This window comes from Ctenopharyngodon idella, chromosome 19 (genome assembly GCF_019924925.1).
Source record: "Ctenopharyngodon idella isolate HZGC_01 chromosome 19, HZGC01, whole genome shotgun sequence".
NCBI classification, from domain to species: domain Eukaryota; kingdom Metazoa; phylum Chordata; class Actinopteri; order Cypriniformes; family Xenocyprididae; genus Ctenopharyngodon; species Ctenopharyngodon idella.
In genome coordinates, this window is record NC_067238.1 from 9,284,239 (window position 1) to 9,310,252 (window position 26,014).

Consider the following 26,014-nt stretch of genomic DNA (forward strand, 5'->3'; position numbering starts at 1 on the left):
GAACACAAATTAAGATATTTTTGATAAAATCCGATAACTCAGTGAGGCCTCCATTGACAGGAAGATAATTAACACTTTCAAATGCCCAGAAAGGTACTTAAGACATTTAAAGTTACAGTTAATGTGACTACAGTGGCAGTCTAAATATAGTGTAGTAAAGATTTTACACACAACTGAAGAATGAAATAATTTAATGTATGATTTTAAGGTCATATCATTACACTTATGAACAGGAAAGGATGATGTACAGTCTTTTAAAATGCACAACAGTGATGCATGAAACTCAAAAAAAATTAAAACTTATGCAAGAACAATGCCAAACTATACATTTCCAAATTGATTAAGCGCATCTAACATAAAAGTTTGTTTACATAATATACGTGTGTGTATAAACACAAACTTTTATGTTTGATTAATCGATTTGACATTTATTTGACATATTACAATAAAATAGTTCAATTTGCAGGACCAACCAGCTAGCCAGAGTAATTCACAGTAAAATATTTCTGGCTAGTAAACAACAAATAAAACATCCATAAAATGGTGTACAGTAAGACATGCAGATAAGACTTAAGCAGGGCTTTAAAAGAAAACACGCTAGTGCCCTTATTAGTGGGTTGCATTTAAAAGGAACCTAAAAACTTTTGATAAAACATTTCTTCAGTACTTCAAATGCGTACTTGAAAGAGATATGTACATGCTTATCTCTCATCAAGACTCTTCCATTTCAACCAACATTTCAAATAAAACTTTCTCTGTGTCTTTTAAACTCTGTCTGAAGAGCTGAGCGTGTTGCCATGACACTTCACCCTCTCCTCCTGTGAGTTCCGCCTCCACAATCAGCTCTTTGCCTCCGGACAGACTTGAAGAGGAGTGCAGTTCACCATCTGTGAAAACAAACCGATTACTAATATTATAATCAAGCTTAATTGGTGGCAATCATGTTACATTTAAAAACCATTTTAGTTTTTGAAGCACAACCTAATACACAAAGCACAGAGCTGATGCATCAAGCAGTGAGACTGATACCTCCAGGGAACTCTATGGTGGTCTCGGCGGAACGTAAACTCCAACGCACGCTGCCTGAATGGAAGGTCTGGCTGAAGGCTCGGACTGAAGTGGACTTGATCTTCATCCCTACTGGAGCGCAGTTAAATTTCCAGCTTATTTTTCCTAAGGGAGAACCCTCTGTTCTAGCCAAATACACCTACAATCATAGAACCAGCAAAGTAAAATATTTAAAACAGCTGCATTTAAACACAAGTAAATGTGTTCTTTAGGACAATGGCTAATATGATAGAATGGCCAACAATTAGGAATGCAACGATACTGTATTTCTGGCCGGTACGATAAGTCGATCATTATTTTAAATGTAATGGCCTTTACACTACCATTTAAAAGTCTGGGGTGATGTATTAAATTGATCAAAAGTGACAGTAAAGACAATGTTACAAAAAATTTCTACGCATTTAACTTTCTATTCATCAAAGAATCCTGAAAAACTGTATCATGGTTTCTACAAAAATATTAAGCAGCAAAACCATTTTCTAATATATGATTTGTAATATTTCACAATATTACAGTTTTACTGTATTTTTGATAAGATAAATGCAGTCTTGGTGAGCAAGCATAAAAGACTTCTTTCAAAAACATTTCAAAAATTAAACTTTTGAATGGTACTGTATAATAAATCTATATTACTTTGCCAAATTTTTCGAATGTATTTATTTATTGAAAATAAAGAGTATACAATTAAACAAATGATACCACCACGTATCATATTAAACAATATTAAAAACAAATATGAAATATAAATAAATAAAAATCATGATAAACAATGAAGAAATAAAATTTAATATCAAATGATTACATTAAAATGAGTAAAATTAGATAGAAAAATAGATATATCAGTAATGTTGGTTAAATAACAAAGGAATTTTCCTTCATATTCAAAAAAGAAACCGTTAAAAGAAACAAACCATCTGCCAGTCATGCTCCTCTTTCCGGAACATATTTTCTGTCCTCCAAGCACCTTTCTGCCATCCTGGGATAGTCTCTTGGCCATTGCTCACTCTGAAGTAACAGTCTTTGGTCATATTGTAGCAAATGTGAAAGAACTTGTTTTGCTTCTCAGATTCTGAAGGAATGAAGACACATTCCTGTGCATTCTGGGAGGAAACATACATAAAAAGTAAGTTAATTATATATAAACATACACACACACATATATACACACACACATATATTTAAATCACTCCAATGTAATAACCAGTAATGAAACACTGGGTTACAGTTAAGCATCTCACCCCTTTAGAGTCGCTCATACCAGTCTCCCCTCGAGCTGCCCTCCAAGCCAGAGATCCTGAGACACGACCACCCAACTCTCCAGATGCAGGGGTCTTGGGAGAAATAAACTCTACCAGCTCCACCAGCAGTCTTTGCAACAGCTGCTTCTTCCTCTCTTCTCCTAGAGACTGCTGCCTCTACAGGTATGGAGTGGTATAGAGTGACAGTCAGATACATTTTTTCGAGGCAATGATGAAAGGAGCTGTACTTTGGATGAGGACATGAAAATGAGAAACGTACCGTAGCGTTGAGTGTGTTAATCGTATGAAGCAGCCATGTCTCCTGAACCTGTGTGCGTCTGGAAAGGACCTCTGGGTGTTTACAGGAGTACCTCCACGTCACATCCACAACCTGGTCCTTAGAGAACGCCAAGATGTAGGAGAGTTTCTTCCCCCAGCCGACTTCATACAGGAGGGGTTTATCGCATGTGTTCTCACAAGGGTCACAGTGTAGCCAGCGATGCTGTGAGTGAGAATACACCTCCGTCCACACGTGATCTGAAAGCAGGGCAAAACTTTATGTATCTATTCCAATACGATATCATTGTGGTACAGTAAAGGCCCGATATACTTCAAGTGAAATACTGGTGTGACATCATTTCAAACATATCAGGCCAAAACAAAGTTCATTTGGAGTTTGTTTTGGGATTTCGAAATAGCTTGCAAAAGCAAAAGTTGGCTCCAGCTGGTAAACAACTACCAGTGGTCCATGGCGATTATGCAATAGATAAGTGTGGCTCTGAGGCTCCGCCTTTTTAGACATGGAAATGTTCTCTGGTTAATTTCTATTGTTCATTCCATAAAGGTCAGACGCAAGTAAAAACATAAACAGCCACTTCATAGTACAAACTGATGTACTATAAAAGTTGTAATTCTAAATGAAAGCAACACTGACACTGTTTCATGTTTAATACTGTAAACTGCTTGCTTCAAAGCAATCTATTGTATAAAAGTGCTATACAAATTAACGTGACTTGACTGAAGTGAACTTCAGAGCCGGTGCAAATATACGTTGCTAATATGATCGGATGCTTTCTTAACTGCTGCTTTGTCACTGTCGCTTTTTGTTATGCGTTTATTTTGTTATTGAGAGGAAAGCGTGCAGCACAGATTTACACACTCATCTAAACGACGCTTCCAGCACAGAATGTTGCTGCACATGCCTGCAAAGGTGTGTCGAATTTCTTTTTACCCCTAAGCTAATAACAAAAAAGAACTTCACTGGGAGTATATCAGGGCCTTAATGCTGTAAGATTTCTACCTGTGCTGTCCCAGATATATCTGGCATCAAGGCCTAAGGCTCGGCAGAGCAGCGTAAAACAGTTGGCCCATTCCCCACAGCGCCCTCTCCTGGTCTCCAAAAGCTTCTCTGGGTTATTGTACCTGCGGAAAGGAAAAGTAATGTGAATTTGGAATTATGACATGAATAACATTGCTCTTTTACCAACCAAAACACCATAAAAGTGGTCAATGTGGTGGAGAGGAGGATTTTTAGTGAATTTTGGTCTGTTCCTCACAGTAACCTATCGTATGACTATTTTAACAGTGAACAGATTCATATAGAGTAGTTTTGTGGTAGTTTTATAGTGTCTTTTTTTAAGCCTAAAGGGCTAGATCACACAAAAATGAAAATTCTGTCATTAATTTCTGCCGTTCCAAACCTGTAAGACTTTCGTTCATCTTTGGAACACAAATGAAGATCTTTTAATGAAATCTGAGAGCTTTCTGTCCCTCGATTGACAGCCTACACAAATACAACAGTGTCTGCTCTCACGTCAACACAACATGCATGCGTCGTGGTGTTCTCGTGAAACGCACGTTGGAGATTAATATTTTGTAAATGAAGTGGTAAATTATGCTTTTTTTCCCACAAACAAAGCACTTGCGTCGCTTCATAGATTGCGTCACATGGATAACTTTAACGATGTCTTTACTACATTTCTGGGGCTTGAAAGTGGTAGTTGCGTAGGCTGTCAATGGAGGGACATAAAAGCTCTCAGATTTCATTAAAAAGACCTTCATTTGTGTTCCGAAGGTGTACAAAAGTCTTACAGGTTTGGAACATCATGAGGGTGAGTAATTAATGACAGAATTTTCATTTTTGGGTGAACTAACTCTTTAACAACCCCTGGTCACTATATCATTTTGTTGTTTGCAGCATAAACATAAAAATATATAATTTTGTGTTCCACAGAGCAAAGAATGTCATACAGGTTTCAGGACATGAGTCAATTTCGGGTGAGCTTTCCCTCTTTGCTTATTTATTAAACATGGAGAATATAGAATAAAATTGCTGCATAAAATTGAATGCAAGATACTAGACCTTCAGTATCATTAACAGTGTAACTTTACTGATGAGAATGAAAAGCAGATGTACCTTGGAAATCTAGTGGAGAGTTGGCAGGTGTGACAGTAGTGGTTCTCTACACGGCCTGCATCCCAGCGTAGGTCATCACTTGAGGGGGTGAGGGATCCAGAAGGCTGGGTTGTACCCCTACACCGGCTACATGGCAGATTGTCCACCCAGGAAAAGAAGTCCCCTTTGAACCACTGCAACAGGTCTAGAACTAACATGTCCTCCTCATCTAGACTACATGCTGAGAGTAGAATACAACACAAACATGAGTCAACTTGTGATAATCTGGACTGGAGTCTTCATTTCATACAAGTATAAATCAGTTTAAACATTTTTCAAAATGTCTTTGCATAAAACATTTAAATGAGAAATATTGTTTCAAGGGTCATGAAATCCTAAAACACATTTTTACAGGTTGCACATCAATGAATATAACAATAGTACTCATTATGTTTATTACTAAGAGTGAAGAGGTTGTTTTTTCCTTTTTGGAGCCGTTTCGTTCTTCCAGTTCAAAAAACAAAGTTGAACCAACGTCATGAAAAGTGAATTAAATGTAAATGAATCAAATTTTATATTACGAGTATATGCGTTAATTCGGAGTGGTGATATCATGTCTTGCTAACCTGGATCTGCATCCTTGGCTTGTTTCAGCCGTTCTTTAGCCCTGGACCTGAGCAGTTCATGAGGTATGCAGTTCAGAGCCTTCTGCTGCAGTTCAGGGCTCTCGTATATCATCACATGTTGGAAGTTTGATTGTACAGTCCTAAAGAATGTCACGCTGCTCGACTAATACACAAAGAATAAGGTGAAATGACTGAAAATGCAAAGGATGCAAGTCTTCAAACCATTTAGTTATTAATTTTTCTGTTTTATTTGGTAGTGCAGAAAGTTTGATATCATCCTTAAAAGAAAACATGCAAATAGGACTCTAAACCTACAAAATGAAAACTAAGAAGTAGGAAGAAAAAAAAACTCACAGTGAAAGGTATAGAAGCTGGTGCAGGCGTAGGGACAGCAGTGGCAGACGCAGGGCCTGCAGAAGAAGAGGAGGGTAGTGGTGGTGGTGGGGCAGGATTTGGAGGAACTCTGGCACTTTGTGGGTTGGATGCAGCTTTGCTCGTACCAAGCCTCTGGTCTCTCTCAGCGGCAATTGTCTCCCGCACCTGCCTCAACCTCTCCACAGATGCTGACTTCGGAAACACCAAGTGGGTTTCAGCCTAACGGGGACACATACAAATAGCAAATCAAACATGTGATCATGCTTTGAAACTAAAAAGGTAACTATATATGCTTTTACATATACAAGTGCATCTCAATAAATTAGAAAATAATAAAAATGTTTTTTTTTTTTTTCTGTAATTTAATTCAAAAAGTAAAACTTAAATATATTCTCGATTTATTAGACATAAAGTAAAATATTTCCAGACTTTTTTGTTTTCATTTTGATGATTACAGCTTGCTGCTCATCAAAATCAAAAAATCAGTATCTCAAATTATTAGAATATTTAATTTCAAGTTCTATTAAATTACCATTCTCAGGGTATAAATACTGGGTTTAGGTCAGTAATCCCAACAGCAGTCATGGGGAAGTCTGCTGACTTGACAGTTGTCCAGAAGACGATCATCAAGACCCTCTACAGTGAGGGTAAGCCACAGAGGGTCATTGCTGAAAGAGCTGGCTGTTCGCAGAGTGCTGTGCCAAAGCATATTCATGGAAAGTTGACTGGAAGGAAAAAGTGTGGTAGGAAAAGGTGTACAAGTGAAAGGAATGACCGCAGGCTTGAGAAGATTGTCAGGCGAAGCCGATTTAAGAACTTAGGAGAGCTTCAAAAGGAGTGGACTGAAGCTGGAGTCAGTGCATCAAGAGCCACCACACACAGACGTCTTCAGGAAATGGGCTACAACTGTCACATTCCACGTACCAAGCCACTTCTGAACCAAAGACAATGTCAGAAGCGTCTTACCTGGGCTAAGGAGAAAAAGAACTGGACTGTTGCTCAGTGGTCCAAAGTCCTCTTTTCAGATGAAAGTAAATTTTGCATTTCATTTGGAAATCAAGGTCCCAGAGTCTGGAGGAAGAGTGGAGAGGCACAGAAACCATGTTGCTTGAAGTCCAGTGTTAAGTTTCCACAGTCAGTGATGATTTGGGCTGCTATGTCATCTGCTGGTGTTGGTCCACTGTGTTTTCTGAAGTCCACAGTCAACGCAGCCATCTACCAGTAAATTTTAGAGCACGTCATGCTTCCTTCTGCTGACAAGCTTTATGGAGATGCTGATTTCATTTTCCAGCAGGATTTGGCACCTGCCCACACTGCCAAAGGTACCAAAAGCTGGTTCAATGACCATGGTGTTACTGTGCTTGACTGGCCATCAAACTCACCAGACCTGAACCCCATAGAGAATCTATGGGGTATTGTCAAGAGGAAGATGAGAGACACACAACAATGCAGATGACCTGAAGGCCGCTATCAGAGCAACCTGGGCTTCCATTACACCTGAGCAGTGCCACAGGCTGATTGCCTCCTTGCCACGCCGCATTGATGCAGTAATTAATGCAAAAGGAGGCCCAACCAAGTATTGAGTGCATAGAAATGAACATACTTTTCACAAGCCTGACATTTCTGTTTAAAATATTTTTTTTTATTTTTTTTATTGAGCTTATGAAGTATTCTAATTTATTGAGATAGTGAATTGGTGGGTTTTTGTTAAATGTGAGCCTAAATCATCACAATTAAAAGAACCAAAGACTTAAAGTACTTCAGTCTGTGTGCACTGAAGTTATTTAATACACGAGTTCCACAATTTGAGTTGAATTATTGTAATAAATAAACTTTTCCACGACATTCTAATTTATTGAGATGCACCTGTATATCACCAACACCAACCTCTTCAAATCCCATCTCAAAGAGACATTCAACTGCTCCTTTGACAGGCAGAAGCTTGGTGGAGAATGTTGGGTTTCCAATACGGATTGATCTGTATTTATCCTCATTTGGGTTCCTACAAAACACACATGCACAAGATCAAACTAGAAACGGAAAAAGTCCAGCGATAGAAATAATTTGTAGCTTAGATGTCGAATACAATATGGTGGATGTAGAACAAGGAATTAAAAAAAAAAAGAAAAAGATAATTGGACACACTGTCCTATATGGACAACATACATACAGAAGAGACTGTCATTTCCAGTGATCAAGCATAACAACATTCCACCCGGCACTCTGGAGTGTCTCCGAAACACTTCACTTACCTAAGAATGTTGTCCGCGTATGTAATAAGCAATTTAGAAACATCCAAAAACACCTCGGTAGGATTTTCGCAAAAAGCAGTGACTCCTTGAGACCCAGACATGGTTTTACATTTAACTTCTACAATTACAGTAAGTACATCCGCGAGAGAAGACGTAACCGACTTCTACTGAAGGGTTGCCAGGCCAGGTCGGAAGTGCGTAACATAATTATCCCAATGGCCAATTAAAAGTAGCCCAAAAGTAGCCCAATGACCGTATCCCAAACATCAAAACTCAAAATATGCCATTCCCATACCTAAAATAAATATTTTACAGTCACTGTTATGTAAATTGAAAACCACTATATCGTAGTGATCAGATTAAACAGATTAAAGGCTCCCCACCAGTGGCCCTCCTTCACAAAACTTAACATCTAGCAGTTTTATCATTGGTAGAATATAAAAAATTTCAATACAAGCATTTCAGTCAAATATAATTTATGCAATATGTCAAATCTTTACCCACGGGAGGAAAAAATCAACCCGTGGCAACAATTTAAAAGTAGCCCAAATCCGCAGGAAAACAGCGGACTTGGCAACCCTGTCAATGATTGTTGCGAAGTTATAGCTGTCCTTTATGCGCCTGGTTGATATTTTCTTAAAAAAAATATTGTCTGATATGTTGCCTTGTTGTTTAATTTTTCATATAACTATAAAATAAACAAAATGTCTTTAAACATATTTTTTAAGTGCACGTTTTGGCACAACTGAATCGTCTGCATGCAATCATAGATGGACAGGCGATCCCATAGCGACTTCAGAAATTATGGCATGATAAAAGTCTTTTAAAAGTCCTTACAAATCAAATAAACCAATTCTTCAACAAATTTGTCCTGTATTTTTTTTTTTTTTTTTTTTTTTTTTTTTTTTTTTTATTACAATGATAATTTACTCTTGGCACATTGTGCTTGAAATGATAATTTTACACCAAAACACAAGATAAGCTGTATATTTCACAGGATTTAAAATATCATATATTATACAATTATTATAATAATTGAATAATATATTACTATAAAAATATATATATTTTTAAATAAATGTTTAAAAAATGCATAAAATATTGATATAGCTAATATTATTAGGGGAGTTGGCTACACATAAAAGTAGGTCTGGCTCCAGACATTTTCTTCCAGTTTGGAAATGGAAAATGTTTTATTAATTCTTGTACATATTCATTCATGTCTGTTCAGTAGGTTACCCATATACATGTATTTTTATTCATTTCCTACCCAATCCATCATTCTTTTGCTCATGCACAAGATACCTGTTTAATTATTATATTATACATACCTGTTTAATTATTTGCGCAAGCACTTTTTCATGCTGCACAGCTGAATATCTTAGAGTATATTTCTCTATTTATATATTCTTTAAATATTTTAATGTTTTACTATTTTTTGTCATAATATTATTATCTTAATATCACTATGATATTGATAAATAAGTGAAGTATTTTCCCTGTTTTTAATTCTTATTGTACTTTTGTTCACACATAATTTATACTTTATTTTTTCATAATTTATGCTAAACAAAATTATGTATAAACAAATGTCTATTTTTTATGTTAATTTTTTATGTTGTAATTCCAAAAATTCTGGTCAAAGTGTCAGTTCTGCATTTATTTTATAAGACCGAAAAATGAATCCAGTTTCCCAACATCTGAATTCCTCTGATTCATCTGCTCTGCTAAAAGCTGATCTCAGATCTGCCGGTAACTCTTTCACTACTTTGAGCTGCTTCTTGTTCCGGCCAATAAGGCGCGAAGTTATTCAGCCCAGGTAGCGTGCCATCACATTGAGGTGGTCTTTGTAAGTTTGAAAAATAATATCTACAGCAATAATGTTTTAAACACGATGTTATCTAAAAATCACTATCTTATATATTGCTATACTTTCGTTTAACTTTATCAAACAGCTCATTTTCAGTGTTTGTTTGCAGCTTCAGCTACACGTGGAATTGTCTGTTCAAACTTGCGCAGGAGCTTTCATACAATACAAAACAATGGCAGAAAAACCGATGTGGGAGCAAATCGGCACTGGATTCGTGCAACACTATTATCAGCAGTTTGATACAGACCGCGTGAAGCTCGCCGACCTGTATGTAAGTGAATTATTGCGAGTAAATGACTGTCAATGAACTTCATTATCTCGCATGATGAGTGTTAAGATAGCAGTATTATTTTGTATTCATCCATGATTTTTGTGTTTCAGCTGTTATTATATACCTAAATTCTATGCTTGTATGCCTGATTATGATATACATTTTTTTTTCTCTTCTAGACCGATGCTTCCTGTTTGACATGGGAAGGGGAGGGATTTCAAGGGAAAGCTGCAATCATGACCAAATTAAATGTAAGTTACCTTATTTACTCCTGTCATCACAGTCATATGCACAGTTGTCTTCCTGACTAAGTTTAACACAATGTTCCTATCTGCAGAGCCTTCCCTTTCAGACCATTCAGCACAGCATCACCGCTCAGGACCATCACCCCACTCCAGATAGCTGTGTCATGAGTATGGTCATGGGCCAGCTCAAAGTAAGATGTGATGATAGATTGCATTTATTAAAACAGTTCTGTTTCATCAGACAACTGTTTGTCTGTCAAAATTGAGATTAATTGGTAGATTTATGCATTTTTGTTTAAAGAAAATGGCACATATTGATACCTTTCAAAACCATTGATATTATATAGAAGTTTGTTTAATAAAAAAAAAACATAATTGCCACTTTTTTATCTCACAGTTCTGACTTGTTTTTTCTAGCAATTTTTTCTCACAATATTATAGAGTTTATATCTCAATTCTGAGAAAAAAGCCAGAATTGTGCATTATAAACTTAGAATTATGAGAATTACAGTCAAAATTGTGAGATATAAACTTGCAGATGCAAGAAAAAAATCGATTAATTTTGACTTGGATTTCTCGCAAATCCGAGTTTAAAACTTTTTTCTTATAATTGTGAGATATAAGTTGCGAGGAAAAAAATATAGCAATTCTGACTTCCTTTAGAATTATATAAACTCGCAATTCCAACAATAAAATCCAGAATTATGAGATAAAAAGTTGCAATTACGTTTTTAACTTTTTATTTAGTGGCAGAAACAAGCTTCTGTAATTATAAATGGTTACTTATTATTATAAATATCTTACAATGTAGGCTGTAAAAAATCATGAACATTGATATTGTTTTTGTGTGTTTTTATAGGCTGATCAGGACCAAGTCATGGGCTTTCAGCAGGTCTTCTTGCTGAAGAATGTAGATAACAAATGGGTCTGCACCAACGACATGTTCCGATTAGCTCTTCATAACTTTGGAGCATAGTTTTGTAGTATTTACAGTCCATGCAACTTTTGTATCCGGAGTATGGTTACACATTTCACATTCTGAACTGGTTTCATCTTACTTTGCCAAAGATCTTGAAGTTCCATGATCATCTCCAGATTAGAAAAAGACATGTTAAAAACAACTGATTATAATAATCGTAATTTGTATGTTGTGGCATGCACTGTGTGAAAATAACTTTTGATAATAAATTTCCTGTTCGTATAATCCATCTTTGAAAAATTGTGTTGTAATGTTTTGGTAAAACATATTGGATCCTGATTTATGATCATCTAAATAATAAACAGATTTTACATTATTGAAACAATCAAGGTCATTTTTTGAAAATAGGCTCATTTTCCAACTCCCCTAGAGTTAAACAGTTGAGTTTTACTGTTTTTTCGAATCCATTCAGCCGATCTCTGGATCTGGCGGTACTACTTTTAGCATAGCTTAGCATAGTTAATTGAATCTGATTAGACTGTTAGCATCTCGTTCAAAAATGACCATCCCATGGTATGGCAGCAATGTTCCTTGATTGTTACGCCGGAATGACAGTATAGTTCCTAGCCATATCGGCTTAGAAAATCGCAACTCTTAATTTTCCGTCGGTCTTAGTACACGATGTAACTACAGAAGTGTCAAGTTTTAAATAGGAAAAATATCTAAACTCTTTGGTCATTTTTGAGCGAGATGCTAACGGTCTAATCAGATTCAATGAACTATGCTAAGCTATGCTAAAAGTGGTACCGCCAGACCCGGAGATCAGCTGAATGGAATCGAAAATGGTAAAACTCAACTGTTTAACTCTAGGGGAGTTGGAAAATGAGCCTATTTTCAAAAAAAGTGGAGTGTTCCTTTAAAACTAGTAGAAGAACATTGTTAACAGATGCCCCAGTCAGTTTGTACAGTCATGATTTTTACCTCAAAGATTCATTTACAATCATAAGAAAACATTTCTGCCATTGCGGAAAAAAAAAACTGGAATGTTTTTGTAGGTTAAACATTGTCTATCCACCAGAGCACAACTACCTGTTATAATCAATATATTTGTTATGTAAAACAAATAGTTCTTGACTGGTACTGCATGCTGATTGGTCAATGCAGTATAGTCAAGTGAAGAGGTTTATTGTCATTTCTGTCAGAGGAAGAAACAAAATACAGTGTCTGTGAAAACATTTTACATATAAAACAGGTCCTTATAAGGCCAGAATTATTAAAAAAAACAAAAACAAATACACACCAAAGTAGCTGATCTGACCCCCCCTAATGAAGGCTTGATCCCCCCTGATGGACATCAAAATAAGATGGGGGTGGGGGGGGGTAGTCTAACCGTAATGTGAAGTGTTACCTATAAATACGAAGATTGCAGCATTACATTTACAGTAGATTTGTTCATGTTACATCATATTTATAGTCATTTTCTTTTATGCGTAATTGGAGTGTTGAGCATTATAACCAATCACACACGTTTCTGTTGAGCTTAGGAATGCAATGTCCAATCAGAGGCGTTTTGATTTGTCACCACGCAAATGCCGGTGTCATGAGGGTTGTGTGTGAGTACAATTTGCTTAACATTTTAATGCAAATCTGTCCATAATTATATAAGAATAATGTAACTTGTTATTTTTTTATACAATGTTTAATCATTTTAAATAATTAATAATTCAACATTAAACATGAAATTTATTTCACGTACAACATAAAAGTGCAGAAATTTCCGAGGGCAGCCATGTGATTTTAGAAGATTTTTTAAGAAATTCTGATCGGCGATATAAAGATCAATATATTAACTAATTTGGTAAATAGGTGCAATGCCGTCATGAAATGTACGCCGCATAGTAACCATTGTTTGAAATGTTATCAGGTCATTGAATTAAAAAAAAAAAAGATCGCTGAAATTTGCAAACACGCATTACTCGTAAATATTTTTACACTGGATCGGAAATATAAATTTTAAAAATGCGAACGGAATGTATGATCAAATTTTTCAAAAATTGCTTCTCATGTGTTGCCCAATGTAACTTTTTTGTCATGCAATAAAAAACAGAAGTGAATTGTTAAAAAATTCATGCACCGTCATTGCAAGTAGCTATAAGCCGTTTTTTATATGCCTATGCTAGTATCAGTTACTTTTTACCCATTGGATGAAGACTAGTGGTGTGATATGACTTCAGCAACAAAACCCCTCCCATCTTGTGCTGTTGCTCAGCAACGAGCTGACTGTTCAAGGTGCCATCTAGTGGCTATGCCTGGGAATTACAAGTAACTGCGCCCCCTCATGACCAGACCACTTCTAAGAAAATCCATTATCATGATGAATATTTGAAAGACTGAAACTAACCACAACCGGACTAGGTCCCAACTTAAAAGTTGTACATACTACTCCACGTGATTACCCCTGAGAACCAGCAGGAGTGATATATAAGAACTTTTTTCCATTTCAAGCGTACTAAATTTCGATTGGCCAGGCACGCAGTATGATAATTATGCCCTGACGTCACTTCCCAGTTGTTCAATGCGCCATTTTCTCGAGTCTAAACGGCAAGCACAATAAATGAGTCCTACTTGCAAAAATTAATAAATACTCTTCATTGCTGGTTTCCATAGTTGAGAGCGCAGAATTATTGTTTCAACATCCTACACCGCTTCCACATCTTCTATCATCGGTTTTGGCAAGCACGCGGATTGGTGAAAGTAGCTAAATCCCCTCCCTGAGTCTGTGTGGCGGTGAAAAAAGGTAATGTCCTCACAATTAGATAGCAGCGGGAACATTAGCTTTTGCGTTTAGTTGTTGCGGGTTCGGTATGATCAGGAAGTAGAACGAAGCCCATTAGCCGAGAGCTGCGAAGAGGTTACTTTATGACATCACTGCGTTATTTAGAATCGCGCGTTCTAGAAGGGAATCAGTTGTTCTGCGATGCGAAATAATTCCTGTCGAATTCTTATTGATGTGGGGCGCATGGTAAATTACATTTCGCTAGTTTAGAGTTACGTTAGACTCTTTTGTTTCGAACATTTAGTGTGCTTTGGCGGGCGTGGATATGTTTGGTCACCGGTCGCAGTTGATGCTTGCAATAAATAAATAATTACAGCTTGAATTAGATATTCGCTTTGGCACATATAGGCTATGACAATGTAAACGTATTCTGTCATAAAGTGTTTTTATTTGACCGATGCAGGGCTGAGATGTGAGATTTTGACTGTATCTGTACACAGTATTTGTCATAGCACTAAATATATTTGGGTAATAGCGTGTTGATTTCGTGAATACTAAGTTGTAGATATTACACGAGGTAGTCCTCCTCCATGTGAGTGAGATGTGTTGTATAATTTGCTGTGGTACTGAATTCATCAGATTGTATTATCACTGCATGCATGTTCAACAGGCAGATGTGAAGCACCTATGACCTATTAAGAACATCATAAGACTTTTCACCACAAAATAAATGATTTTTTTTTTTACCAAAAGAAAATGAAGTACTGTCACTGTCATTTTGCACTTCTTTTCATGACAAATAAGCACAATTTTAACCCAAAATCAATTTTTGAATAGTTGAGTGATGATGATTACAACCTTCCAGAAATTAATCCAGTCAAAAGTGACAAAATTCCCAAGATATTTCAAATTTGCACAGGCAAAACACCTATTTGTTCAGACTGACTATTTTAATAATTAAGTTAAATAAAAATTCCTGAAATACAGTTGCAGGTGGGAAATATCATATAAGCTAATCACATTTTATATATATAAACTGAAACTTAATGGCTATTATAGAAGAAACCTTCAAAAGTAAAATATCCACACTGGCATTACTGTAATGAATGCGAGAGGGAAAATATGTGTGTAACTGTAATAAAAAAAAAAAAAAAAAAACTACTAAAAATCACAATGGTCTTTTCGGGGGATGAAATGTGACAAACATGTAGTCATGAAATTCTACCTTATATTAAACTGCTTCTTGAATTATGCAATTGGATTAGTGGAAGTACTTACACTCACCAATGTTACGTCTATGAAATAATTTGAAGTATATGAACATTATATGCTGTTTTCATGTTACCACAATTAGTTAAGTTACTTAGAGTGAGGTTTCATATTTTGGGTTACTTTCTGAGGGATTATGCAAGTATTTAATTCTTCTGATTCACTATTAGTTAGGGTTTAACAACAAAACATTTTAGGCTTTTTTTTCTTCACTTGCGCTCACTCTTGATTTGTGTATTCAAATCAGAATTGAATGTCCATACTATTATTTTGCAAGGGATTAATTTGGATCCATTGCTCGGACACTGTAGTCAATATGCAGTATATCTATGTTGTTTTCCATAGTAATGATGTAGGTGTCCACATGGTACCTGAAGAGTCCCTACAAAAGCTGAGAGTAACAAGCTACCAGGGCTTGGAATTTAGTAAGGATGCTAAGAACATGTCTCTACCAACATCCAGTTACTACTGACCATTTTTGATCAAACAGTTAAAACATATATAACCACGGTTGTCTGTCGGTGTCTCGTTGTTATAAACAGAGTCCAGGTTGAGATGTTTTTTCAAAAAAATATTTTCTGGTGTTCTGAATGGTTTTGTGAAAATCGGATTGTGTGTGTTTTCTGACTGTAAAAAAAACTAAAGTGATTTAAATCAGTGATGCAAAACAATTTTTTTCTTCCTGTCTGAGCAAAAAGTGATTGGTTAACAAGTGTATGAAATACCCCTAAATCTGTCGCTGAGCATTTATTGTAGTCTTACATAATCAGGCTATAGGATTTCAGGACTGGTCAATAAATCAAAATAAAAATCACAAAATAATGACATCATCCAAATGGAAACCAAAGTGATTCTTTTTCAGGTGTACAACCATGTACCAGTTTCCAGTCAGAGGGTTGGAGAAGATCCGCAGAACAAGACGAAAAGTGAAAAACATTCTTGGAGAATTTGGACTTGAAGAATGTCTTAATTTGGGCCAGGTATGTTTGTTTTGTAAAAATTAAACAACTGCAATCTCATGTCCACGTGTATCAAAATAGCCTTTTATTTTAAAAATGTATTTCAATTTGAAATGTTATCTCTCCTTTTTATTTATCAGGAACTCCAGGAATTTTACCCAGGAGACAATGTTTTTGATGCCACAGACTGGTGCAGTTTATCTGATGGCTTTGACGGCCGGTGGAGGAAGAAGGTGAATGTCATTTCAATAAACGTGCTTAGCTTTACTGAGCAAAAACTATTTAGCTAAATAATGAGCATCTCTGAATATTGTGTGACAACTGGGTGAAATTCTAACCAAGCGTTCTCCATCCTCAGTGGGAATATCGTACGCAAGGATTGTGCTGCACCTTGTGCGAGTTCTCTACAAGATCCTGGCATGCCTACAAAACCCATGTTCAGCGCTACCATGATGAAGAAGAGCGCCTGTGCAAGCTTTCAGCCTGTACTTCCTGCCCGTTTATAGCTCACCCAAGATTGGTCTCCAGGCACCTCAAATTGTTCCACGTTGAGGACACAAAGTTAGAAACCCCTGCTGTCCCTCAGCTGCCTCCAAGGGCTGTAAACGGCACCACATTTCAGTGCCGAAGATGCCATATACAAGATACACTTTTGTACAGTGTTAAAAAGCATGTTCTTCTTTATCACTACACTTCCACGTTGAATAAATATGCCGGGCAGAGATCAGAGCGGGAACTTGTGGCTCTAGGAGACAGGTCTCAGAAATTCTACTGCAAAAAGTGTTACGTATCAGCTGAGACATCTGAACACTTGCTGTATCATCTTCTAACCTCAGAAAAGCACAAGGAGCTGGATGTGCATATCAGAGCTCTAATTTTTGAAACAGATAGTAAGAAACAGTACCCTGCTCTAGCACCGAAAACACAAGGCCCTCCTGCTCTCTTGATGATGAAAGATCCGCCAGCAGTGACAGCCACACTAGCTGCTGGTGGTATTAAAGGGCCGGAAAGTGGTGGTTCTGCAGTCATTGCTGCCCCAGGAACCAGCCAGGCGTTTCTCCCAACTCAAGCTTCTGCTCTGGTTCAGCTTGCAAGCGCTGAAGCGAAGGGTTTACTGAGGCCTGGAGTCCCATTGGCTTTTCAGAACGCCCAAATCACCAGACCTGCTGTGCCTCCTGCTCCTATTGTTCCTCAAAACCAGGTGTCCGTCAGAGTAGGCCTACCTAATCAGTCACAACTGCAACCTGTTTCCCGCCAAATTGTCCTACCACCAGGTGTTCGCCTTAATGTACCTGCTGTTAGGCCACCGCCACCTCAGTCCCTCGCTGCTAGTCCAAGATTGCCCATAAATCAACCCACCTCTGGAGGCACCATGATAACCTCTCAATCCCTTCTGAGTCATTTGATCCCCACCGGCAACAAAGTTGATGGTTTGCCTACCTACACTCTTGCGCCTTTGCAGGTCCTATCGGTCCAGGGAAATAACTCCCAAGGAGTCAGCAAGCCACCTCTGCCTGCATCCCAGAACAACCCTCCTGCTCAGCAAAACAAACAAATCAGCTCTTTGCCAGCCCCTAAACAAACCAAGAAGTGGATCACGTGTCCTATTTGTAATGAACTCTTCCCATCTGATATCTATGAGTCCCATCCAGAGGTTCACAAAGAGGCAGCTAAAATGCCCAAGATTGGTCTAGCTGCTCGTGCTCCATTTTTGAAAAAGATGCCAGATAAGACGGTGAAATGCTTGACATGCAAGATCTTGATTTCGGAAAAGGGAGTTTTTGAACACCTGCTTCATGGCATGAACTGCTTGTTTTGTTCTGGGCTCTTCTATTCCATCAAACAGCTTGTCGACCATATCCAGATGGAGCATAATGTGAACCGAAAGAGCAACTGTGACTTCATGAGGCGTGAATACAGACTGTATACTGATGATTCGGGGAATCTGCTTTTCCCTTACTTTGACATTCGAACCACGGCTCCTAAACTAATAATGGGTGAAAAAGAGCTCAATCTTGCATTGGTCACAAGCTCCCTCGATCTGATCTTTGTGAAGATGTTGCCCAACAATCCTCAGGGTGTTGGTAAGCTGTCTACACCCTGCAAGATGCCCACACCCAATCCTGACAGCACTGAGTGCCCCTTCTGCTCGGAGAAGCTTCTGAACAAGGAATGCTATCAAATGCACCTCAAAGAGAAGCATTTCATTGTGCCCACTCTGCATGCTATACTTAAAACCCCATCGTACCGATGTCTCTACTGTGGTGGTGTGTACACTGGGAAGACCACTACCAAGGCCATCATTGTCCACTTGGCTAAATGCCGCAGTGCACCGAAGAGTCTCAAGGATAGTGATAAACTTACTTCAGGATTAGCTGTTACTCCCAGAGCAAACCGAGCACTTGTGTCATACCCAGCTCATCCAAAACAGATCACTGGTCCAACCCCGACTTCAGTTCAAGCTTCTGTTCCTGCCACAAAGCCACTAGAAACCGAAGCGGAGATGCAGAGCAAGTTGCGCCTGGAAATAGCCTTCAGAGAAGCTATGGAGGCGAATAGAAGAGAGCGGGAGGAACGGTTGGCAAAGAAGAGAAAACTCGAGCGAGATAGGTTAGCTGGTCTGACGGTCCCCTCACCTGAAGTAGTAATCGATCCTTCCGTAAAATTAGCATTGGATCCTTCTGGAATGGAGTCAAGTTCCTTTGAAGAACGACGTGAGTTTATTAATAAGTACTTTAATACACAGCCTTACCCACTCAAGAAGGAGATCATTGCCCTGAGTAGCCGTTTACTGCTTAACAAAACTGACGTGGCTTGCCAGATTGGCACAAAGCGCACCAGATGTCTGAAGAACATACAGAAAACCAAGGCCGTGGTACTTTTAGGCTTCAATATGGCAGAGCTGAATAAACTGAAGCATAATCTTTTCATCCCAGAGATTGAGCCCGAGAAGCTGAGCACCGTGACAGACACAGAGATGGAGGTCCTCCAAGAGTAGTTTCCCAATAGTAATAAAGACAAGGAAGAATTGCAATGCAAATTTTACTGAGAGCCTAAACTGTTACGTGTTTCTTGAAACAATGCAAAATATGTTCCATTCTCACCAAAACTAGTGTTAAACTGTTAACCTAGTAGAACTTGAGAGATTGAAACAAGTGAAAATGTGTTTGATATTGGCTGCTGTTCATTAACGTACGTATGTGTGTGAATGCTTACGTTTTGTTTCATATTAATCATTTTAAAGTATACATCCATTACTTTTCAATGAGACATTACTTCAAGCAAAGTTCATGTACAAATAGATGTTTGTAGCCCATTTCTAGTTATAGGGTTGAAGAATTTGTGTAATTATACTTTTTATATTTTCCAAACCTCATAAACTGTTTTTTTTTTTTTGTTTGTTTGTTTTTTGTGACATTTTCTTTATATATTTGTTGGAATGTTTAATGGTTACCTGTTTCCATTTTATTTTAGTATATTTCTATTAATTAATTCCATTTATGGTTAAATTTCATTTCTATTTTGCTTGCCTTATACTTTTATAAATATGGTATTCAAATTATTGTTTTGATCAGATTTTTTGCCAAAAAAGTTTTCACTTATTAATTCATGCTGCTTACCTAAGTGACTTCCTCTGCGTAGCTCCACACTTTAGTTGTGAGGATTTTCATTTGTTTGCAGTTCATTTCAATTGTATAATGATTGTAAGCATCAGGATATGTTGTAGACCCTTGGTTTCCCACTTTATTTCCCCTGTTCAGTATTCATAAAGTAAATGACATGTTCATATTCACAGTAAATGACAACATCTAAGCTTACGAATTGAAAGCTGTGTAAATAAATTAGAGCATATAAATATATACATACAAGTTCACTTTTTTCAGTTGTATGTTCATGTGAGTAATGGGCATTGTTAAAAACTCAATCCTATTTGTCATTATCAGGGAACAACATTTAATATTTAACCATTATGTAGTTTATTTAAACTAGTGTTTATTTACAGAACACAGATGAAGAAAATAAACACTTTTAATCTTGTGATCATAGATCTTATTTGAAGATCTAAAATGTTATCAATATAGATATTTGCTTGCTAATACAGTGTTCATGCTGTCAGTTGTGAGATAATCCTTGAAATTTAAAGAGTTTTCTGTCATAAGCTATATGAAGTAATGAAGAATAATTATTCCAGTCTCTTAATTAAAATAAGTTCATAAAGGATGAATGCATAGTACTTATGAAACAAATAGCAAAGTAGTATTTTGAGTAGTTTTAGCTGCAAGACATACTTTCCAAAAGTATTACATGTTACCCATTTATTCACAGTACAAAAATGGGGAAATAAACATTTAGCTTTAAATAATGCTGTGATCAGATCTTTTCTGAATAACTGATTCAAGGAATAAATATCTTTCTTGTTTGCTTGCCTGCACAATATCAATGCTGCCATATTCAGGATATTCATCAACATAAACAAAAGGTATTTTGCCATAAGACAACATTAGACAACGGTAGAATTCATTGCTGTGAATATTTGTTCATGATTAAGGACAAATAATAATAATAAATATTAATCTTAAGTCTTGATTCCTCAATGACCCTTTGAATACATTTTAATAATTTAAACACTACATCTGAATCTGTATAATACCCGGACGAGTTTGAAAGATTTCTTGTTAGTGACTCCATAGCAGCTTTCTCCTATCCAGCAGAGGGCGATATTGATATTTGTTCGTACGCATTGTCCACTAGCCGCGGCAGCCGCCGCCGTCGTTGTTGCAGTACGCTTCTAAAAACCGTAGTAAGCCGTGTTATACATTTGATAAATTCAGAATAAACACTTCATCTACACAAAAAGTTCATTTAAACTGTAAGGTAAGGATTGCATTTTCCTTTCATTTCCCCCCCTGTTTTATTGCTCTGATATTTAACTGAAGAAAACTTTTGTTGACGTCTGACAGTATTTTCTAGAATTTTCCGAGCTAATTGCTAACGAGAAATCAGTTTTGCGTTTTGTTTTGTAAAGTTTGAATAGTATATTATCCTGGTGTGGTTTGTAAGCATATATGACAACAACCTCATGTGCCTTTTTAGAAGTGTTTTTGGATTACCATCAAAATGTCGTACATGCTCCCTCATCTTCACAATGGTTGGCAAGTGGACCAGGCTATTTTATCCGAAGAGGACCGTGTGATTGTTATACGATTTGGCCACGACTGGGACCCTACGTGTATGAAAATGGATGAAGTATTATACAGCATAGCCGAGAAGGTATTTACAGTTTCCCAACTTGAACAGATTTGGTGTATATGTAGGACTTGTTGATGAAGATGTCTTTGGGAACAGTTGTTTATGTACCATTATTCTAGCAGTGTTTTGTGTGCCTAATATCAAGTGTTTCCTCAGGTGAAGAATTTTGCAGTAATTTATCTTGTGGACATCACAGAAGTGCCAGATTTCAACAAGATGTACGAGTTATATGATCCTTGCACAGTCATGTTCTTTTTCAGGTAAGTCTTCAGATTGTATAATGACTACAGAGAGTCACATAAAAATAAAAATTCTCTCATTTACTCACACTTTCTTCTGTGGAACACAAATAGAGAATTTTAGGAAAAATAAGACATGAGAGATAATTTTCATATTTGGGTGGAGTATCCTTTTAACCATATGGGAGTCCATCATTATGCAGGGTGTTTTACTAAGTATTTAAAGGATTAGTTCACTTTCAAATGAAAATTAGCCCAAGCTTTACTCGCCCTCAAGCCATCCTAAGTGTATATGACTTTCTTCTTTCTGATGAACACAATTGGAGATATTTTAATAAATATCCTGATGCGTCCAAGCTTTATAATGGCAGTGAACAGGGGTCATGAGTATGAGCTGAAGAAAGTGCTTCCATCCACGTCCATCCATCATAAACATATTCCACTCGGCGCCGGAGGATTAATAAAGGCCTTCTGAAGTGAAGCGATGTGTTTGTGTGAAAAAAAAATAAATAAAAAAAATCCATATTTAAAAAGTTATGAAGTAAAATATCTAGCTTCCGCAAGACTGCCTTCTGTATTCAAGTTACAAAGAAAGTGTAAACTGGTGTTGCGTCAGTTGCACTTTTTCCGTAAGTTGAATAGGGAAGGCGTAGGACGTAGCGTAAGCTTTTTGAACTTCAAGAGTTTTACACTTTCTTTGTATGTTTAATACGGAAGGTGGTCTGGTGGAAGCTAGATATTATACTTCATAACTTGTCACATATGGATATTTTTCTTACACAAACGCATTGCTTCGCTTCAGAAGGCCTTTATTAACCCCTCGGAGCCGTGTGGAGTACACGTTTATGATGGATGGATGTGGATGGAAGCACTTTCTTCAGCTCATACTCGTGAATCCTGCTCACTGCCTTAAAGCTCGGATGCGTCAAGATATTTATTAATATTTCTCCAATTGTGTTCATCAGAAAGAAGAAAGTCATATACACTAAGGATGGCTTGAGGGCGAGTAAAGCTTAGGCTAATTTTCATTTGAAAGTGAACTAATCCTTTAAGCTTTAGTTTTTTGTTTATTTATTTAAATGTTTCTGTTTCAGTGTTTATTGGCTTAAGGTTCTAATGATGTTTTAGTAGGATAGATATAAATATTGCATAGACACGGTTGGTAAGAGATTCTATCACATTAGCTTTATGACAACAGTTCTGAAATGGTGTGTGTGTGTGGTTTTAATTTTGCCCTGTGAACTCTCATTGCAAGTGCCTTGCAGTAACCTATATTTTTGAGTCAAAATTATTATTTTTTTTCACCTAAAAATGAAAATTCTGTCATTTACTCACATTCAAGTTGTTCTAAACCTGTATGAATTTACAGGTTTAAACAAATTGAGGGTGAGCAAATAATGACAGAATTTTCATTTTTGGGTGAACTAACCCTTTAAGGCCAGTGCTGCCTTCCCAAACTGTGGGCCATAGTGGTATTGCAGGGAGGCCACAGCCTTGGCTAAATAAAATTTTTAAAACATTCAATGAAAATAAAGTATTCTAATTAATGTGTTCACAGACATATCTGTCAATCTCTTGGAAACCAGTGCACACTCAGAGGTTAAGTTGGTCAGAATGTGCAATGTACATGCAGACTAATAGATTAATAGAAAAATATTGTAATTTTTGTATCAAAATATTTTCGAAATGTTCCAGTTATTTGTAAATATAATAAGAGCCTTATGAAAGACATGTAGATAATCTTGTAAATCTCTCAAAAGGCAGTGACAACATCGTAAAACGTATCAAGACTGATACCTCATACATCTGGAAAGCCTAACGCTATAGATGAAGACGTAATTTTACCAGCCGCTAAGCAGATGATCAGCATAAAGTGCAGGAGGCAATAACATCTATTTTATGTGCAATTCGATCTCTGAAAATTTGCTGCCAGTTTACATTTACAAACAGCTACACAACACTACATGAAAGGTAATATCTGAAAGAAGCATAATAGGGGCACTTTAACTGTTGTCATAAGTGATAGAATCACTTTCTGAACTTGTTAAAGGATTAGTTCACCCAAAAATGAAAATAATGTCATTTATTACTCACCCTCATGCCGTTCCACACCTGTAAGACCTTCGTTCATCTTCGGAACACAAATTAAGATGTTTTTGTTGAAATCCAATGTCTCAGTGAGGTCTGCATAGCCAGCAATGATATTTCCTCTCTCAAGATCCATTAATGTACTAAAAACATATTTAAATCAGTTCATGTGAGTGCAGTGGTTCAATATTAATATTATAAAGCGACAAGAATATTTTTTTTGTGCGCCAAAAAAATAAAATAACGACTTATATAGTGATGGCTGATTTCAAAACACTGCTTCATGAAGCTTCGGAACGTTATGAATCAGCGTGTCGAATCGTGATTCGGATCGCGTGTCAAACCGCCAAACTGCTGAAATCACGTGACTTTGGCGCTCCGAACCGCTGATTCGACACAAAAGATTCATAACGCTCCGAAGCTTCATGAAGCAGTGTTTTGAAATCGGCCATCACTATATAAGTTGTTATTTTGTTTTTCTGGTGCACCAAAAATACTCTCGTCGCTTTATAATATTAATATTGAACCACTGCACTCACATGAACTGATTTAAATATGTTTTTAGTACATTAATGGATCTTGAGAGAGGAAATGTCATTGCTGGCTGTGCAGGCCTCACTGAGCCATCAGATTTCAACAAAAATATCTTAATTTGCGTTCCGAAGATGAACAAAGGACTTACAGGTGTGGAACGGCATGAGGGTGAGTAATAAATGACATTATTTTCATTTTTGGATGAACTAACCCTTCAAAGTTGTAGGCAATATTTATGTCTATCCAATACTAGTTTTACAGTACATATTTATCCTAATGTATATTTCTGCTTTTGCTTGTCTATCTCAGGAACAAGCACATCATGATTGATCTTGGCACTGGTAACAACAACAAGATAAACTGGACAATGGAAGATAAGCAGGAGATGATAGACATTGTTGAGACTGTCTACAGGGGGGCGAGGAAAGGACGGGGTCTTGTGGTTTCTCCTAAAGACTACTCAACCAAATACAGATACTGATCTCTGTGCGCTTATTTATTCATTGCATTTTTTTTTTTCTTCTTTTCATCAACATTGGACAAGATCTGAGCATTCAGCAGTATGGTCATTTGGACTGTTTAATGGCCTTGTTTAGGATTTTCAACTTTATATTTAAATGTGTTACTCTGTTGCTGTTGTTATGGTTACCAGTCTTTTATAATTTTGTTCGTCTGAAAATGCCCCTGTATATTGAATAAATGAATAAATATTGAATGTGTTTCTGCTGTTTGTATTTCTAAGCTCTAATTTACCATTGCAGTGCTAATTATTAGGTTTATTCATATAAACCATGTCAGAATTAAAGTATGTTTAGCTGAATCAACATGAACTACCTTTATTAAGGTCAAGGATACTCCATACTAGTATGGAGGCAAAACAGGTACAAATATGCTATGGCAATATGTAGGTTAAGACTATATATATATATATATATATTATATATAATTTACACTACTTAGCCTATTTAGTGTGGTAATTTTTAATGCTAACATTAATTAGACTAAGTAGATCAAAACACAGTGTGGGGGTGTTTGAATTGCTTTTTCATATTTTACAGTACATGAATATCAGCTGTTTTTCTAGTCATTAGGATTTTATCCATCACAGTAATTTGAATCTTTTGAGTTTGATCACCAGAAAGATTAATTTACTGAGTTTTCAAGGGCCCGTTGTACAGTAGTCAACATTTGAAGTGGATCAAAACCTTTCATCAAAGTTGTCCTAAAACCTTCTTCTTAGGACATCTTAGTTTTTATGATAACTTTAATTAACTTTTTTGATCAACTTCAAATGTTGACTACTGTAGTTACCTGCAGCAACAAGCAAGAATATTTTTTTTGTGCTTCCATTTAATTATTTGAGTCATTAGGCTTGTTATTTTTTTTGTGCTTCCATTTAATTATTTGAGTCATTAGACTTGTTCGAGATGCATCGACGCTGCGCAGACCGATCGGCGTATAACATCAAAGTACCGCGAGAGAGATTCAAAAGCATAGGAGTCGTTATGCTCTCCAAGCGCTCTCGCGGTACTTCGATGCAGTGTTAATTTCGTTGACGAATAATTTTCGTCAACATTTTTTCACGGACGAAAACGAGATGATGACTAAATAAAAATGAGTTTTGAATGACTAAAACTATG

The 26,014-nt window shown here is 36.8% G+C and overlaps 4 protein-coding genes across 7 annotated transcripts; 3 read left to right on the plus strand and 1 right to left on the minus strand.

The window, feature by feature from the left end:
* Window positions 1–174: 174 nt before the first annotated feature.
* Window positions 175–8,481, minus strand: ngly1 (N-glycanase 1). 3 transcript variants are annotated; one of them, XM_051873226.1, is made up of 11 exons: window positions 7,955–8,481; window positions 7,569–7,704; window positions 5,682–5,921; window positions 5,328–5,490; window positions 4,723–4,942; window positions 3,607–3,728; window positions 2,587–2,843; window positions 2,307–2,483; window positions 1,980–2,168; window positions 1,030–1,207; window positions 175–887 (listed from the first exon to the last, which is right to left on the minus strand). In XM_051873226.1, exons 1-11 carry the CDS (start codon window positions 8,053–8,055, stop codon window positions 712–714), a joined length of 1,959 nt encoding a protein of 652 aa, XP_051729186.1. In that variant the 5' UTR covers window positions 8,056–8,481; the 3' UTR covers window positions 175–711. The 3 variants fall into 3 exon arrangements, with proteins under 3 accessions (XP_051729186.1, XP_051729187.1, XP_051729188.1); XM_051873227.1 differs by having other exon boundaries at window positions 7,590–7,704; window positions 7,955–8,478; XM_051873228.1 differs by lacking the exon at window positions 7,955–8,481 and adding an exon at window positions 7,873–7,891 and having other exon boundaries at window positions 7,590–7,704.
* Window positions 8,482–9,656: 1,175 nt separating this feature from the next.
* nutf2l (nuclear transport factor 2, like) lies at window positions 9,657–11,548 on the plus strand. 2 transcript variants are annotated; one of them, XM_051873233.1, is made up of 5 exons: window positions 9,657–9,773; window positions 9,934–10,095; window positions 10,275–10,346; window positions 10,433–10,531; window positions 11,200–11,548. In XM_051873233.1, exons 2-5 carry the CDS (start codon window positions 9,997–9,999, stop codon window positions 11,314–11,316), a joined length of 387 nt encoding a protein of 128 aa, XP_051729193.1. In that variant the 5' UTR covers window positions 9,657–9,773; window positions 9,934–9,996; the 3' UTR covers window positions 11,317–11,548. The 2 variants fall into 2 exon arrangements, with proteins under 2 accessions (XP_051729193.1, XP_051729192.1); XM_051873232.1 differs by having other exon boundaries at window positions 9,689–9,803.
* Window positions 11,549–13,818: 2,270 nt separating this feature from the next.
* adnp2b (ADNP homeobox 2b) lies at window positions 13,819–20,137 on the plus strand. Its single transcript, XM_051873220.1, has 4 exons — window positions 13,819–14,056; window positions 16,167–16,284; window positions 16,404–16,496; window positions 16,622–20,137. The coding sequence occupies exons 2-4, from the start codon at window positions 16,177–16,179 to the stop codon at window positions 19,259–19,261; spliced, it is 2,841 nt and encodes a 946-aa protein (XP_051729180.1). The 5' UTR covers window positions 13,819–14,056; window positions 16,167–16,176; the 3' UTR covers window positions 19,262–20,137.
* Window positions 20,138–20,959: 822 nt separating this feature from the next.
* On the plus strand, window positions 20,960–25,089 carry txnl4a (thioredoxin-like 4A). Its single transcript, XM_051873231.1, has 4 exons — window positions 20,960–21,138; window positions 21,358–21,534; window positions 21,670–21,773; window positions 24,684–25,089. Exons 2-4 carry the CDS (start codon window positions 21,382–21,384, stop codon window positions 24,853–24,855), a joined length of 429 nt encoding a protein of 142 aa, XP_051729191.1. The 5' UTR covers window positions 20,960–21,138; window positions 21,358–21,381; the 3' UTR covers window positions 24,856–25,089.
* The last annotated feature ends 925 nt before the right edge of the window (window positions 25,090–26,014 follow it).

Excerpts from the sequence above, each read along its gene's own strand:
- adnp2b (XM_051873220.1), top strand. The coding sequence starts at position 16,177 with ATGTACCAGTTTCCAGTCAGAGGGTTGGAGAAGATCCGCAGAACAAGA. Across the intron at positions 16,285-16,403 it reads AATGTCTTAATTTGGGCCAG|GAACTCCAGGAATTTTACCC; the intron begins GTATGTTTGTTT and ends TTTATTTATCAG. Across the intron at positions 16,497-16,621 it reads ACGGCCGGTGGAGGAAGAAG|TGGGAATATCGTACGCAAGG; the intron begins GTGAATGTCATT and ends CTCCATCCTCAG.
- nutf2l (XM_051873233.1), top strand. The coding sequence starts at position 9,997 with ATGGCAGAAAAACCGATGTGGGAGCAAATCGGCACTGGATTCGTGCAA. Across the intron at positions 10,347-10,432 it reads CAATCATGACCAAATTAAAT|AGCCTTCCCTTTCAGACCAT; the intron begins GTAAGTTACCTT and ends TCCTATCTGCAG. Across the intron at positions 10,532-11,199 it reads TGGTCATGGGCCAGCTCAAA|GCTGATCAGGACCAAGTCAT; the intron begins GTAAGATGTGAT and ends GTGTTTTTATAG.
- txnl4a (XM_051873231.1), top strand. The coding sequence starts at position 21,382 with ATGTCGTACATGCTCCCTCATCTTCACAATGGTTGGCAAGTGGACCAG. Across the intron at positions 21,535-21,669 it reads TATACAGCATAGCCGAGAAG|GTGAAGAATTTTGCAGTAAT; the intron begins GTATTTACAGTT and ends GTGTTTCCTCAG. Across the intron at positions 21,774-24,683 it reads ACAGTCATGTTCTTTTTCAG|GAACAAGCACATCATGATTG; the intron begins GTAAGTCTTCAG and ends TGTCTATCTCAG.
- ngly1 (XM_051873226.1), bottom strand. The coding sequence starts at position 8,055 with ATGTCTGGGTCTCAAGGAGTCACTGCTTTTTGCGAAAATCCTACCGAG. Across the intron at positions 7,705-7,954 it reads TACGCGGACAACATTCTTAG|GAACCCAAATGAGGATAAAT; the intron begins GTAAGTGAAGTG and ends TGTGTTTTGTAG. Across the intron at positions 5,491-5,681 it reads CAGCTTCTATACCTTTCACT|TCGAGCAGCGTGACATTCTT; the intron begins GTGAGTTTTTTT and ends TTTGTGTATTAG.